Raw genomic sequence first — 17172 nt, 5'->3', positions numbered from 1 at the left:
ACCAAGGAGAGAGGCCTAGATCCTTCCCTCATAGCCCTCAGGAGGAACCAACAACACAGATACTGGATTTTGGACTTCAAGCCTCTAGAACTGTGACATAATACATTTCTGTTTGTTTAAGCCTCCTGAACTGTGCTACTTTATGAGACCTCGCAAACTTACCACAATGCTATTTTTCATTTGTTCACAAAGTGCCCCCCCCCCCGCTTAGTTTGATTCCTATTCCCTCTTTAAACACAACTTAGTGCCCCCACCTTGAGGAGGTGCTCTTAATCCAGTTTAATTAAATGTCCTTTTTAGCTTCTTCTGTCATTGTCCCCATCATGCTGTGCTTGCAACCATCAATCTTCGTGTCTGACTTCCACACTAGGCTATTAGTGACTTGCTGTCTGAGATCATGTCTTATGACCGTGCTTGCACATAGAGGCTTAAATAGTACTTCTTGAATGGACATATTATAAGCCTCGCTTTTGCGGTAAAGTGAGTAAAAATGCATATTTTAGTTGAGTAATAAAAATTTAGTATTAGTATTATATTAATACTTAGTGATAGTGAATACAGTGTTTTCAGTACAATAATACTTAGTGTATGTGAACACAGTGACAGAAATTGCTGGCATTTAGAACTAAGAAAAACAGTGATCAAGAGGGTTTTTTTCCTCCCTATTATTTTTTTAACAGAAACTTCCTTTCCTGCTTGGGAATCACACCTTGGTAAGCGTTAAGATTGCAAGTAACTTTGAACCCTTCATAGTTGATGGGTCGTGTGGTGTCCCTTTTTAAATGATATTTTGTATCTAATCCCCTGCCCCCCCCTTTTTTTTTCTGAGTCAAAAACTAGGACCCATATTCTGATAAAAGACCAATTAAGTGGTTAAGTTTTAGAACTAAGAAAAACAGTGATCAAGAGGTTGTTTCCCCCCTATTATTTTTGAACAGAAACTTCCTGAACTGCCTGGGAATCACACCTTGGTAAGCGTTAAGATTGTAAGTAACTTTGAACCCTTCATAATTGATGGGTCATGTGGTGTCCATTTTAAATGACATTTTGTGTCTACTCCCTGCCCCCCTTTTTTTTTTCTGAGTCAAAAACTAGGACCCATATTCTGATAAAAGACCAATTAAGTGGTTAAGTTTTTTGTTTTTTAATTTTTTTTTAAGTTTATTCATTTTGGAGAGAGAAAGTGCAAGCGGGGAGGGGCAGAAAGAGGGAGACACAGAATCCGAAGTAGACTTCAAGCTCCTAGCTGTCAGCACAGAGCCTGACACAGGGCTCGAACCCACAAACTGTGAGATAATGACCTGAGCCAAAATCAGACACTCCACCAACTGAGCCACCCAGGCGCCCCTAAGAGGTTACGTTTAAAAGGAAGGTCTACAAGTAGAATTTAAGTTTCTCACTTAAGCCATCATATCTGCTTTAACTAAGTATTTCACTACTCCTTTTAATCTCTTGAGTAGATGTGTCCCTTGGTTTGTTTCCGTCTTTTAGGTCTTATAGAAAGACTCTAGCATAAAATGAAGGGGTCACTGAAGAGCCACTCTCCACCGTCAGTGTCTTATCACAGTCCTCCTGTGTTTAGGATTTAGATAAGAGGAAATGCTAGGATGTGTTTGTTTAACGAAGCAGGGTTTGAATATGCGAGGGCTTTCTGAGCACGTCTGGAGTTCCACTGTTCCAGGTGGTAGTGCTGTAGATGATACCATTCCGAAAGCCTCTCTCCCTTTCTGACAAGTGCCTATTATTTGATGGAATAGGGGTTTTTATAGTGACATAAATGGGGGAATGAATTAAGAAGTGCTTGAGAAAAATTATGGTAAGGAAAAAGGCGGGAACCAGCCTTCATAAGCTTTATGGATTATTAGTGCAAAGAACTAGGCCTGAAATATGTAGTCCGTGGCCATGATGCTGCTTGTAGTTTTATGAGAACAGTGGAATTTCCTACATATTAGCTTATCAGGCTGCCGCCTCTGCCTTACAGAGGGTCGGCTACAAATCGCTGTGAGCAGAGAAAGCATATGACAAATGAACAGACAAAGACTTGAAATCTCATAAATTCCAGAATGCACGGTCACTCTGCCAGTGTGAGGAACCCCGTTGTGGTGGGTCAGTGGGGCTGAAGGGTATCTTACTGGGTGTGTTGGTCCTCAGGAGACTGCCCCCTGAGGCTCTAACACAGCCAGAAGTAATGACTCCTGTGTTCCCGAACAGCCTTTGTTTTCCTTCTCAGAAATAAAAATAAGCTTCAGGTACTGATTGGGGATGCAAAGACTTAGAAAGAAATGAATCTCTGGAGTTCTAGGGTATCAATCACCAGTCAACAAGCTATTTAATAGGGTGCCATTAATGAGCAGTAGGCACATCAGTACTTCTAAAGTCGCTGTCTCTGTTGCTTGTTTCTGATGTTAATTGATCAGCTACTTGGAATATATGTATTACAGAAGAATATAGCGTTACTTGGGACCAATATCTTTACTGGGCAAAGCCTACCTTCTAGAATTTAAGGAAATGTAAGGCATTGTTTCAGTTCTCTATATGCTGAATGCAGCAGCATTTTAGCTGAGCAGCAAAGCGTACAAAGGACTGAGGGAAGGACGTTCCAGGCAAGGATGAGAATGGCGGATTTGGGGCTTCAGTGTCAGACAGACAGGAGTTGTAGATCCATTTTCATTTCGTGTTCTTGTCCAGTTCTTTCATGTAACCAAGTCCATTTCCTTATTCACAAAATGAGGATAATCTCTACTTCATAGAATTTAAAGGTTGGATAAAGTAACAGAAATAAAATGCCCGGCAATTTAATGCATTGCCACCATTGTAAATGAGGTAAAGACTATAGAGTTTCCTCCCCCTTGATTAGCTGACTTTCAGTCCAGTTGCATCTCTGTGCTCTCTCCTTACCAGAGTCTGGTTAGAATTGTTGTTACTTAGTTGGAATATTCTCGAAAAACATTTAACTTTCCTCTACTTCAATCCTTATCACTGGAAGAATAAACTATGTTGATTATCTCTGACGGGACATTTTTTAAGCTTAATTAAACAAACATTTAGATCATCCTTTAAAATGTGCTGGATGATTATGCTTATACCATAATCAAAAAGCCTTCTTTTTATATATCCCCAGGGACATCTTCAGGCACATGCATAAGTCACTCAGTAAACAAGTGTGTATGGAGAGCTCACTGGATGCTTAGTCCAGAGGCTGAGTTATTAGAACCAGTCCCACGGTGGGGACACTAGTAAATTGTGGTGGTGACTTTTTTCCTATGTTTTTTTTCCCTTATACATTTACAGGCCAGAAGCTGGGCTTACAAGGATTCTCTAAAGGAAGAAGAAAATAAAAAATTGCAAAAGATGAAGGAGGAACAACGTCAGAAGGTATTCACAAGACCCTATTAGTCACTGCTAATTATTTGCTAATGGTACTAGATACTTTTTAAGGCTTTAGGAACAGAAACATTTACATATATGAAAATTATGGGAAAAAAAGCATTGAACATAAAAGGTGAGATTTCGGTGTGTTTTAAGAGTATGATGGGGTGTGGTCAAAACTTTGGGTCAAAACTCTCCCTCTCAATACTCACTCTCAATGCTGAGCCTCATGGGGGCGCCATCGTGTGTGTCCTACACGTGGGCCAGCAGGTCACAGGGAAATTCTGGTTTACAAAGTATAATCGGTGTCATGGCCATTTTCCAAACCAAAGATATATGAAATTACAAATCATGTGCAGAGGATAATGAATACTAAATACTCATACAAAGTTATGAAGCCGGCTTCAATATTCATATTATACACATATTATAAAACATATATTAAACAGATATGTGTATGAAAACACATAAAACAAGATACTCTACACATATATACAAATATGTGAGGTATTCCAAATTATTTTGAGCAACGGAAGTCAGTGAAATGAATGCAGAGCTTCATAAGAAGGGTACTTACAGGGTGATTCTCGCTAGAATGTAAAACTTCTGGTATGATAACTGAAAACATTCAGTGTTGTGACTTGATGCTGCCTTTCTTTCACACATATGCTCAGAGAGGGCCAGGAGCTCATCAGAAGGGGATGAGAGGGTGGCCAGAGGGGCTCGCCCCAAGGTGCCACTGCATTCCAGATCCTTTAAAGAAGCACAATAAACTGTCCAGCTAGTTGGACACCGTTACCTTCCCCATCATTATTTTCCAGCTTGCCATGTTGGTGGCTGATAAATCCTGTCCTCTTTTCCAGGAGCTCTCTCAAATATATTTCTTCATTTGTACAGTTAAGTTCCAACTCCCATGTGATTTCCTTGATTTGGCTCACATTTTTTTTCCTTATGTCTTTGCTGCACAACGTAACTTTTTATAGAGATTGTGTGTAAAATTACTTTATGAAATAGACTATGTATTAATGGTCCCTGATAATTTGATCCTTCTAAGGGCTGCCCTTCGTCCAACAGTGGTCAGCCCCTTCTGTGTCGTTGTTTCCATCAATGCACAGTGTAAATGACTGTGTCACTCAGCTGCTTTGTGCATGGAAGGTAATAATTAAATCATTGAAAGAAACAATGTTAGTTGTATATATAGTTTTTAAGTTACTATGTAACAAAGGAAGAAACCGGGAAACATTTTTATTCCTCGGTGTTTTTTCAATATCTTTTTCTTTTGACAAAGACCTCACAATGAAAGCACAATTAAATAATTAATATTATAGTAATAGTCTGTAGTAATTAGCACATAGAAGCCAAGTCTGGTATACATTCGTGTATTTTCAATAATGTCTATCAAGTGATATGTAAATATTAGTCTGTTTCTGTGACCTTTTAACTCAATATCAAGTCCTGAGGTATTTAGATACTGAGAATGTTGTGAAGTCAGCGTAAGATATGATTTATAGAAAAGTAACTTCTAGTGAATTTTAAATAGTACTTTATAAAGTTTGGTGGCATATTTGGAACGTGAAAACCATTAAAAGTAGAATATTTCACAAAGAGAATGCTCAACAGATTAGAAAATCAGATCTGGTATTTAATTTTCAGGTTGAGCAGTTATTTTAAACAGTGAGAATTAAGCTTTTTATTTCTTAATCTTGTTTTTCTTCTAGAGTTAGACAAATATTGATACATACATATTTTCTGGTTATTGATTGAGCATATGTTTCTTTTGCATAAATTATTTCCCTTTACTTACTGTAGCTGTTAGTAAAATGAATAACTTTGGCATACACATAATTCCATCATTAGAGTTTTCTTTTTTTTTAACTTGTTTTTTAATGTTTGTTTATTTCTGAGAGAGAGACAGACAGAGTGTGAGAGGGAGAGGGATAGAGGGAGAGGGAGACACAGAATCTGAAGCAGGGTCCAGACTCTGAGCTGTCAGCACAGAGCCTGACATGGGGCTTGAACTCAAGGATCATGACCTGAGCTGAAGTCAGACGCTTAACCAACTGAGCCACTCAGGCACCCCTAGAGTTTTCAATAACAGTAGAATATATAAGGATATTTACCTTATTTTTATTTCTCTTCTTTTTTCCACTCTGTTATTTACATGTCCACAGAAGGGCATATCTTGATTGGTAGAGTCTCATTCTGTATCTCTTCAGTGATTTAGCTCAAGAAAACAAGGATCATGTTTATGGTAAGAAGATGCAGGGGAAAAAAAAACATGTATAACATCACATCTATTCATGTGATTGTTCTTTTCATTCATTCAACAGATATTTAGTGAATTCTTTCTACAAAGTGATTCTTGAGCAAATAATTTAGGTTAAGTTGAAGTGATAGCACATTTATTTTGTTCTGTGTCTCTCTCACATTCTTTCATTACTCCAGTCTCTGGGAACAGTAGGTTCTTCCTGAAGGTTAACCTTTCAGTATTTTACATTTAATTCAGTTTCTTCTTCTAGAATTTTTTTTATAATTCCCCTTTCCCCCTATACTCTATATATTCTTTTTTTTCACTACTTTGTGTGTGTGTGTGAACAGATATAGTTGCTCTTGCCTTTCAGAAATAACCCCTTCCTTGATTCTGCAATCCTCAGAGATGCTACCTTTTCTGCTTCTACCTGGGAGGTGGGGGGGAGACAAAGACAGAGGGAATCTTCCCGTGATCACATCTTTATTATCCATTTTGCCCTTTGTTCCTTATGTTCTGGTTTATATTTAGCAATGATCATACTGGAACTGCTCTCCAAGGGTAAATCCCTTCTGACCATTTAATTCAGTGGTCATTTGCAATCCCTGTCTCTCTCTAACTCTGTAATGGTATTTAAAACCACTTTAAAGCTTTCCTTTTCTGGCCTTTTTTTTTCTTTTTTTTACTCTATTATTCTGGTGAATCTACCTCAGAGTAATGTTTCCAGTATTCATCCATCCTTCCATCCATCCATCCATCCAATCAACAAACATGTATTGAGTTCCTATTATATTTGGAGCCTTTTGTAAGATGCTAGATAGGGATAGACAGAATCCTAACCTCCCAAAGTTTACTTTTTAATGGAGGAGATAGACAACTAAAAGGAGACAAAGAAATAAAATACTTTATTTTTAAATGTATAGCAATCAATGACTTTGTACTAATTAATGCTGTGAAGGAAATAAATTGTGTATTGTATCGGGGTTGTGTATTGTAGGCTATCAATTGCCTGCCTTTCTCTTAAAACCCTTAGTTTTCTCTTCAGGTATATGTTTTACTTGGCATGGGCCGTGTTTCAGAGAAGGCAGGTGCATCTGGGTTCCAGGGATCCAATCCCAAAGGGTCTCACTGCTCCTGGGAGATCCATTCTCTTCAACTATGATTGGGTCACTATGGACATAGGAAATAGTTCCAACCAATGAGACTTATGGGAAATCTGTCATTTAGTATGGATTTTTATCAATATGAAATGTACTAGTCTTCCTATTCAGTGACTTTCAGCTTGATTTCTTTTTTGTCTTTTTATTTTGTCTGATTCTAATATTTTCTCTTCCAGCTTTTTTGTTAGAATTTATATGGCAATTTCTTTTTCCATCACTTAATTTTAACCTCTCTGTGTCATTTGGTTTAAATTATATTTCCTTTTACCCAGTATCATCTCTTTTAATTTAATATATTTTCATGTATTGTGATTACTAGTACATTTGCATATATTCTTGCTACATAACTTACTTTTTAGCTATGTTTTCTTTCTTGTTTTCTGTTCTTTTTTTTATAATAGTTTATTGTCAAATTGGTTTCCATATATATTTTTTTTACTCTTTCTCTTTTCTTTCCTCTCCTCTTCCCCCCCTCTCCAACTCACCTCCCCAGTAGTAAGAAATTTCAGTGTTTTTATTTTTAATCTTGTATGACCTTTGGCCCATTTAATTTCAAAATATATGTCTCACTTTAGGGAAATTTCTCTTTTATGTTTCTTCTACTATATTGTCTCTGTTCTTTATTTCTGGGATGTGTATCAAATGGATTTTGGAAATCTGAGAACTGTTCTTTATATCTCTCAATTGTTTTCCTGATACTTATTGTCTGTTTGGCATTTTTCATTGTGTTCTGGTAGAAATCTTTAATTAGATCATCCTGCTCACTAATTTATTTCATAAGATTCCATTCTGCTTATTTGGCACACGCCTTGAATTTGTTTATTTACCAAGATTGCTGACTTTTTCATAACCATGTTATGTTTTAAAAGTGCCATCTTCTTTCTAATCTCTTCATTGAGGGTTATTACACAAACATTAAAGTTTTCAATTTACTATTTTCACTGTACATTTTTGCCTTTCCATTTTGAGATTTATCTTCGGTGGTTTTCTCTCTCAAATGTGTGATTCTTGGTGCTCTTGTTTCTTTGGGCATGCTGCCAAGCCAGGGACCTCATTATCAGGAGTAGTGGCCTCTGTTCCTCCTAGAGTCAGTAGGAGCCAGGGTCATTGCCTGTTTCCCTGAGCCCAGACACCCTCCTCTGATCGCTGGTTGGCCAGTGGGCCGTGTCCGAGATGTGTGTAGTGCAGGAGTGAGAAGGGAGAGGGCCCACTGCCCCCGCTCTCCCTGCGCTCCTGCTCTCCCTGTGCTCCTCCGGCTCATCCTCTTACTGGCCACCTCGGTGCTGCCTCTTGGAGCTCTTTCAGAAGCACAGCTAACTCAGCTCCCGTGTATCCTGCACCCTGGTATCCCTGTGTTAAGTTATCCAGCCTCCTTCCTACCACTCGAGAACTTAAATGAATGTCTGATAGGCCAGTTGCCCTTACCGGTTTTGCATGTTTATTGACTTTTTTATATAGCCATTTGGAAAGTAAAAAACAAGCCAAACACTACAAAAATACTGAAACAATTGAGTGACAGAGAAAGTTATTATAGAATAGATAAAAATTATAAGAGCATTTAATGAGGAATGCTTGCAAGGTTGAATTCTAAGATGTACTCAGAAAAGAAAAATCATAACTTTTAAATCCAATCAGTACTAAAGAAGAAATGAATTAAGCCCCCAATCTAAGAATTTAGAGCAAGAACAATAAACGACACTGAAGGAAGTAATTAAGATAACATAAATTAATAACAACTTCAAGAAACAGCTGTTATAAAAATCCAACAGCTTGTTTTTTGATAAGGTCAACAAAATGAACAAACCTATGGCAAGCCCAATCAAGAAGAGATGAGTAAAAATGCAAATGCACAACATTAGAAATGAGGAGCCAGGACAATACATTTGGAAAAGATTAAGCTCATATTACTAGAGATAATGCTATGCTAATAAGTTGAATATGTGGATTACATGAACGGTTTTATAGGAAAATATAAAAATCTAAAATGACTCAGAGTTAAAATACATAAAGACAATTGAAAATGCATGTGGTTTCTCAAGTTTTCTGAGAATTACTTTCCCTAACAAGCTAAACTTGGAAAATTTTACAGGCAAGTTCATTGGAATTTTCAACGAACAGGTTTTTTCCCCCTATGCTTTACAATGGTTTATGAACCAGGAGAGAGATTAATTTAGAATTAATATTGAACTCTAATCCCTATGATGTCACAGCCTGATAAAGGGAATGCAAACATGGAACTTGGAGAAATTAACACTTGTGGGGCGTCTGGGTGGCTCAGGCAGTTAAGCATCTGACTTCAGCTCAGGTCATGATCTCACGGTTCTGAGTTTGAGCCCCGTGTCCATCAGGCTCCAAGCTGTCAGCATGGAGCCTAGAGTCCGCTTCAGATTCTATGTCTCCCTCTCTCTCTGCATCTTCGATGCGCACCCTTTGTCTTTGTCTCTCTGCCCCTTCCCTGCTTGCGCTTTCTCTCTCTCTCAAATATAAAATAAAACATAAAAACATTTTAAGAAATTAACATTTGAAAGAAAATTTTAGTTAGTGGTATTTTTTTCTCTTAGATAATTTACCAAGGCAAAGTAATGTTTATTCTAGGAACATGAAGATGACTGTGTTACAACTTTTTATATCTTTGCCCTCTGGTAGGATAGGTCATAAAAGAAAATTCATAGGACCACCTTTTTAGCTGCCAAAAAAAAAAGACATTGATAAATTTTAATCTTTACTGCTAATTAACAACAACAACAAAAAACTATGGTGAACTAGAAATTTAAAAGATTGTCTTAACATACATATAGTCTTCCAAACCAACATCAATTCAATGGTGAAACATTAGAACACTAAACATTATCAGGATATCTGCAACCCCTACTACCAACCAGTGTTCTGGAAATTTTAACCTAGTGCTTTGTAAGTTGACGTTATTTGATGGAAAACTTTTTTTTTAAGCTAAAAACTCTTAATATAGCATGGAACAAAGTTTTAGCCAACTTGATAAGACAAAAATTAAAAAGGAGCTTTTCTAATTATTGGAAATAAGTCATTATTTTTGGCTGAGAGCAGTTTGCCTGTACAACATAAGAGAATCCACTGAAAAAATGATTGGAACAAATGGAATAAAATAAAGGAATTGGTTATAAAATGCAGGAATCAACAACTTTCTCAAATATCAGCAAACACTAATTAGAAAATATAATGGAATAAAAATTCCTTATCAAAAAGCAACTATGTAAAGAAATTGCTCTATTCCCCGCCCCCTCCAAAAAGTGAATAAGCAAAAAAACCAAAAAACCAAACTTTCCTATGATCCGTTTCAGTTAGAATAATGTAGAGATAGATGATGCTTCCGAGTGGCAAAATTTAATATTGTAATAACTAGAGTTCTATCCAAATTAATTTGTGAGGTTAGTGCAACTCCAATAAAATTTTCAGTGGAATGAGGTGGCTTGGAAAGACTGTTTCTACATTTCAACCGTGAGAATAATCACAAGACTAAACACGAAGCTTTACAGACTATGGATAATAATTTGTGTGTGTGATGAGGCGAGGAGAGCTTAAGGCATCAGCTATTTAAAAGTATCTGAAACTCCCTGTCCTGCCGTGCGTGAGAGGTGGACTGAAGGGCGCTCTGACGATATCAAATTATAGTTTCCTAAATGCGAAAGTATTAGGTATAAAAGGTGCACGTTTGTTCTGTGGAAATAATCAGAGATCAGAGATGTGCATACACTGTTGTTTATTTTTAAAATAATCTTACTGGGAGGTTTGAAACCATTTGTTTGGTGAGAGAGGATGTGAGGAATTTGCAGTTCAGGATCCCATGCTACAACTGCTATTGTGTTTTAATGACGTGGGAATATGATCACTCATATAAAAATGAAACAAATACATATTATAAAATGGTGACTTTTGAAACTTGCCTTTTCATGTTGTATTTTGTGCAAATTACTTCAGCCCTCTAAGCTTTATTATGTATGAGCGTTATTTGCCCTGTGATACTGTTTCTAGGATCAGAGAAAGCTTGTAGAAAGTTTATCTTAATGCCTGGCACGTGGTAAGCCTACAAAATGTGACCTGGGGTGCTGATAAGAAGTTATAATCTCTGTGTATAAATCAAGAAATGAAGGAAATATACTAACAGTTATCGGTAGAGAGATTTTATGAGCGATTATTATGTCTGCTTTCATCGTTTCTGTATTTTCTACGCTTTTTACAATAAACAAGTAACTTTTGTGAGAAATATTTTTTTAAAAAAAGGAAGTTGATAGGAAATCTTTCTGTGCTGGGTGAGAGCTATGTGATTCAATGATTATTAATAGATGGAAGTCCATTTGTCTATATTAAAATGATAGAACAGTGATTAGTAAAAAGGGGAATACACACTATTGCTATTTTTTGACTTCCCTACTTTACCCATTAATATTTACTTCTGCTGATTTGATTGTCCCCTCTTCATTTTTTCAAGTAGTTTCCACTTTGTTTCCTAGTGGAGGCCATCTTTGTCCTTCAGGGCAAAGGTGTTACTCCTCCAAAAGCAGGCGTTCTCTGAACTGTCCCCTCCCCATGGAGCTCCTCTCTTATATTAAAAAACATTCAAAGGAACGGGTTCTTTAACATTCACATCAACTCGCCTGCTTCCACTGTCCTTTTCCTCTTGAGTTGAGAGAACACCCTCTCCTGGGAAAAGTTGGTCTTGGCCAGGCAATGGCACTTTAATGTTTACATAAAGCAGTCAAGCTGAACCGTGTTGGAACATGCCTCACTGGGATTCAGACATGATTTCCAAATGACCCTATCTTAGTCTTCAATTACTGCATGAGTGCCTTGCTCTGGAGTATCCCATTCTGGCCTCACCAGGTTTTTCCAGCGTCCAGCTTGCACACACCTAGCTGTTGTGTGATTGACCCTTTGGTTCATTGGACCCCAGAGAAGTGATTTGACAACCTCCGGCAGGAAGTGGTGAGCCCTCTACTTTTTGCTGTTAGCTTGGGCCCCAGCACTGATCCTTGCAGCTCCCCAGCCCAGCAGCCTGTCCTCTGGCGAGAGCTACCTCCCACCCGCTCCAGAGGGGTGAGCAAAGGCAGAGGCGTGGATTGCTGTGTTGTCTGCATTTACCTCCACCACTCTGGCCAATGTTTACAGCAGATCCTGCTCTTAGCATCTCCAAAATGATATTGTGTTTATCCTATTGCTTTAGTGCCCTCTTGGTATGGAGCTCTGTCAGCGGAGGGAGATGTGGGGAGACACGTTCTCTTTCCTCTGGGAGTCTTCATGATACCCTTCCATTGTTGAACAACACCCAGCAACCTTTGCATCTTGTTTCTCTACATTCCTTCCTCTGTAGCCCCATGACCTCTTGCTTGAACTGGTGATCAGCAATATTTCTTTGTGCCTGTGTTTCCAGGTCTGTCTCCCTCATTGTACTACGGTTTCCTTCAGGGTGGAGCTGTGTCTGTTTGCATCTGTATCTTCAGTGTGAATCCAGGTGTCTGGAAAATGGTTGGTGCCGAGTGGGACCAGACTTGACAGCGTTTGAGATGCTGTGCATCACATTCTTCCTGCTTACAGTATTTTGGTTTCCTTAATGTCCAAATCTCAGTCCTTGGAACAAGAACCACTTATTTGTATCTGTCCAACTAGATATTGCACTTCTGTATGAGAAGCCAGTAAATGAGCCAAGGATGTGCTTATAAGGCATGCAGATGCATCTGCAGTGGCTGTCACTTCAGCAGAACAAATTAATTAGTCGAAATTATCCTGTGTGGCACCAAAAGAAAACCAGCTTCTTCCTAGTAAAAATGCTTTGCTAGATATAGAATAATAGTCCAGAGAGCAGCGATGCCAGAGCCTCCCCTCTGCCATCTGGAGCAATGTCCTTGCATGGCAATGCCTCATCAGCTCTGTCCTGGTTTCCCTCCTGCTCTGGGTTTTCTCCTCCCCCTGTCCTTGCTCTGTCATAGGATGATGCATGGAACTCTCTTCTGTCCTCTTTGCTTCCGTCCTGGCAGTTCTAGGCTTCTTAATATCGTGTTCTGCTTTTTCCATCTTTATGTATTAAAAACTATATACATTCATTAGGATTTTTAAAAATTTATTTATTTACTTTTAGAGAGAGAACTGTTGTGGGGCAGAGAGAGAGAGAGAGAGAGAGAGCAGTGCAGAGCCCGATGTGGGGCTCTAACCCACAAACCATGAGATCATGACCTGAACCAAAGTTGGACTCTTAACCTACTGAGCCACCCAGATGTCCCTCATTAGGATTTTTAAATAGAGGAAAACCTAAACAAACCAAAGATGGTTCGCCACACAGATAAACCTCTGTGGATGGTATGAGGAAGTAATACATGCACATGGATTAAAAGTCAGAAAGCAAAAATTATATATGATGTTAAAACTTCCTATCCTGCCCATCCACTCCATGCTTCTCTCCCCAGTGGTAATTATGGTTAACATTTTGGTGTATGTTTTTAAGAAAATTGTTTAAACATGATATACTTCTGTATATAAAAGTTGAAATGGATACATTTATCTTTTCTGTTTACATGGAACAGTCCCAGGAAAAGTGCTCTGAATCTACCTATTTTTCCTATTTATTTTATTTATTTGTGCCATAAGAAAAAAATTTTTGAATATTTGACACACAATGTTACATTAGTTTTAGGTGCACAACTTAGTAAATTGACAAGTTTATAATGTTAGACATTATACATCACAAGTGTGGCTACCATCTGTCCCTGTACATCACTATTAAAATATCATGGACTGTATTCTTTATGTTGTACTTTTTATTCCCATGACCTATTCATTCCATAACTGGAAGCCATCACCCATTTTACCCAACCTTCCAAACCCCTCTGCTCTGGCAACCATCAGTTTGTTCTCTGAACCTTTTATTACTTCATGTATCTTAGAGATCCCTCCATAGGTATCCCTCCTTCTCTCCCATCTACCTTATTCTCCGTATCTCCTGCATAGTATTCCATTGTGTAGATGGTTTAATTTACTGGTCCAGGTCCATTTTCATGGGCAGAGACTTTCTCTTGAACTTTTAGTGTTTCAATAATACAACTGTGACTATCCCTATATGTATATCTTTGAATGGTTCTGCAAAGGATGTATATGTTTTACATGTTAATTATTGTTGCTAAATTGCCCTTCAAAAACTAAATTGTTTTTCAATAATTTAGATATGCCACCAAAGTGCTTGAATGTTCTTGATTCTGTCAGTCTTTTTTAGTTTTTGCCAGTATATAGAAAATTTTTATCTCCCTGTTCTGGTTTATATTTCTTTGTTGTGTGTGAAGATGATGACCATTTGGAAATTCTAAGGAATCTGTACTTTATTTGTGAATTTTCTCATTCCATTCTTTGGTCCTTTTTCTGTTTGGTTGTTCTTTTTTCTCATTAGTTTATCCACCTCCTCAGACCTTTCTTGAGGCTTGGTCTAAAATTGTAACTGAGCCTCACATTAATGTGTTTCATCCTCTGCATAGGATTACAACTGGATATATTTCTCATATTTTGATGGGTTTTCCTTTTTCTAGAGTAGAAACTCTTAATCATGGATCTAATCTGTCTTGTTCATTATTGCATCCACATCATATAGGTCCATACCCGACTCATAATATGCATTCAGGCGTTGTTGAATGAATGAAAGAATAATTGAATTAACCTATATGTGTTATAAAATTTTTTTGTTTTCTAATTTTGCTTATGGAATATTTCCTAGTAGAAGCTTTGAATTTTTATGTAACCACATTTATCAATCATTTTCCTTTATGATTTTGGAAACTTCCTTATTCCACATTTATAAATAAATTTACCCATGCCTCCTTTGAAAATTCCTGTGGTTCCATCTTTTAAGTTCAACTGTTAGACTCAATAAAATTTATTTTGATATTTTAAAAATCTGGTTTTAATTTTTCTCATACTCATTGGCTAATTCTTTGTCATTCGTTGAATTGTCTCTCCTGCATGCATTTAGCATAAAACTTTATGTTAAACTACATTTCCACGGGTCCCTGAGCTCAGTCAGATTGTTTTAATTGCTGTGGTTTCATGATATGTTTTAATATTTGGTGAAGCTGATTCTCTCTCATTTCTTTTCTGTTTTCCATGGTACAATTGCATATTTTACCAGTTTTTTCCAGATGAACTTCAGGATCAATTTTCCAAGGCTGAAAAAATATTTTAAAGCAATATGTGATAATATTCATATGTACTCAGAATATATGCCTTTTCTAGTTTTGTCTTTGTCTCATGTCTGGAGCTGATGAGAGTTTAATTTGTTCAGAGTTCATGTTATTAAATTTAGGATGGGCAGGATATCAGAAGTTGCTTGTCGGAGAAATGGGTTAATGTGTGTGAGAAGAATTAGCATTTTTTGACGAGGGATTTTGATTTAGGCTGGATATGTTCTGTTAGAACTTTTAAGTATAAATGGGTGCTACATTTCTGGATGTGGTGTTTATACTCGAGTATGATGAACTACTGACAAATTATCCTTAATCTTAACTGCCTATTTTGGATGCATCTTGTAGGGGAGACTAGATACAAAAAAATCTAAGCTTTAGTCATTATTTTGCTACTAACGAGCCATTTAGCTCTTGATAAGTTACTTACACTGAGTTTCTGATCTTGTTCCCTCATCTGTAAAACAAGCATAATCTGCACTCAATTTATTCACTCATCAAATAATACCTTATTTTTCTGTCTGCCTTTGGGAATTTGTGTAAGGATCAAATAACAGAATTCTGCTAACAGATTTGTTTGAAAATGTGTTAAGTTCTGGTTAAATTTGCACCTTCTAAAGCATTTCATTTGCTTATCTCCAGTCCCCCTCTCCCCGAATCCCATTGAGAAGAAGATAAAGGGGAAAAAAATTAAAACCATAAGCCAGTAAAAGCAAAAGAACAGGACAGAAATTGCAGCAAAGAAAAGAAATCAGCAGAATTTTGGGAGCTGAAAAGTAGAGCAGGAAAAGCCCAAACTCATTTGCAAGATGTAGTGAGGTGCCAGGTGAAGCAGCCCTAGTGCCATTCTGGCATTGGAGGCACCTCGTACGTCCAGAGCTGGGACTGAAAAGATGAGGATGAGCTGGAAGTCTACACGTGAAGCCCCTCCCCTTCCACACAGAATGTGGGAACACGTACAGATGAGAGCTGAGGAAGGTGATGTATTTGGGAGGGGAAGTTGGGACTGGGATGGGGATAGTAATAGAGACATAAATCTTCCATAGCAGGAAGTCAAAAGATAATATGTTTTCTAAAAGTTAAGACATAGAAGAATATGAATGCTGTTAAGAAGGGAGGTAATTGACAGATGAAACTATACACAGGAAATGAAAGTGATTTTGAGGTTGATGGGAAGGACAGAAGTGGTTTTTTTTTATTAAGTTTATTTATTTTAAGAGAGGCAGAGACAGGGTGTGGCGGGGAGAGGGGCAGAGAGGGCAAGGGAGAGAGAGAATCCCAAGCAGGCTTGGGGCTGCCAGTGCAGCACCCAATGCGGGACTTGAACTCAAGAAGCATGAGATCTTGACCTGAGCCAAAATTAAGAGTGGGTCGCTTATCTAACTGAGCCACCCATGTGCCCCTTTCTTTTATTTTTGTGTAAGCCTTGGTAGTACTAATAAGTAGCACCTTACTTGGTCAACTTTTAAAACTAGTACATGTATTATAGCGGCAAAAAATAAAATGAAATAAATGACTTCATGCCACTGTAGGAAAGTGAGTCTCTAGCATAAGACTTGCATAAATGCCTGTAGAATAGTCGAGTGAATATTACTCAGTTATTTAGAAAACTGTCTTTTCTCCTTGTTGATGGTGCTCGATAGGAACTAGAATTAAATAATGTGCTTTATGGATTGATAAGAAATATATTTGGAATATCACAGTATATATAAAACCAGTCTCTCTATTTTGAGGACTGTAGGATGTCAGAGAGCCTTTGAATAAAGTTAAAAAACACAAAATGTCAGTCTGAACTTTGGATTTATCTTATACGTTTAATTAAGGAAGTTTTAGGGTTAAAAATACATGTGTTGGTATGTTTTTATGAAGATATATCAGTATTTTCTCCACCAGAAAATTCTCTGACTCAGGCATTAATTTATGACACAGTCCTAGTAATTCTCTCTCCTTTGCCTTTTTCTGTTTTTGAAAAGAGGTTAAAAATCAGTCTGCCTCAAGAAGGCAGTTGAGTACTAGAGAAATCCTGGCACCTACTTCTTTGGTTAAAATCATAAACAGAGTAACTAAGCGTGGAAGCTGCCTCTTTGAGAAAATAATTGGAATGTCAGAAGCAGAGATCTAGCTGTGGTAACATGATCTCCTACCTGAAGCCAAGTATCCCCTCCAGGGAGTCTTAAGTTCTGCTGGTATTCGAAGTAACTAG

At 37.6% G+C, this 17172-nt stretch overlaps 1 protein-coding gene across 5 annotated transcripts in view; it reads left to right on the top strand.

Annotated features, from left to right (window-relative positions):
- Positions 1–17172, top strand: part of EPSTI1 (epithelial stromal interaction 1) — an 82378-nt gene that overhangs the window by 54128 nt on the left and 11078 nt on the right. For 2 of the 5 annotated variants that reach the window (XM_029936684.1, XM_029936681.1), the window contains exons 8-10: positions 681–713; positions 939–971; positions 3292–3375. In XM_029936684.1, the coding sequence (XP_029792544.1) occupies positions 681–713; positions 939–971; positions 3292–3375 (150 nt within the window). The remainder of the gene's footprint in view (positions 1–680; positions 714–938; positions 972–3291; positions 3376–17172) is intronic. The other 3 variants (XM_029936685.1, XM_029936682.1, XM_029936683.1) reach the window with 2 other exon arrangements.

This window comes from Suricata suricatta, chromosome 4, assembly GCF_006229205.1.
Source record: "Suricata suricatta isolate VVHF042 chromosome 4, meerkat_22Aug2017_6uvM2_HiC, whole genome shotgun sequence".
NCBI classification, from domain to species: Eukaryota; Metazoa; Chordata; class Mammalia; order Carnivora; family Herpestidae; genus Suricata; species Suricata suricatta.
This window is presented reverse-complemented; position numbering and strand designations above follow the sequence as displayed.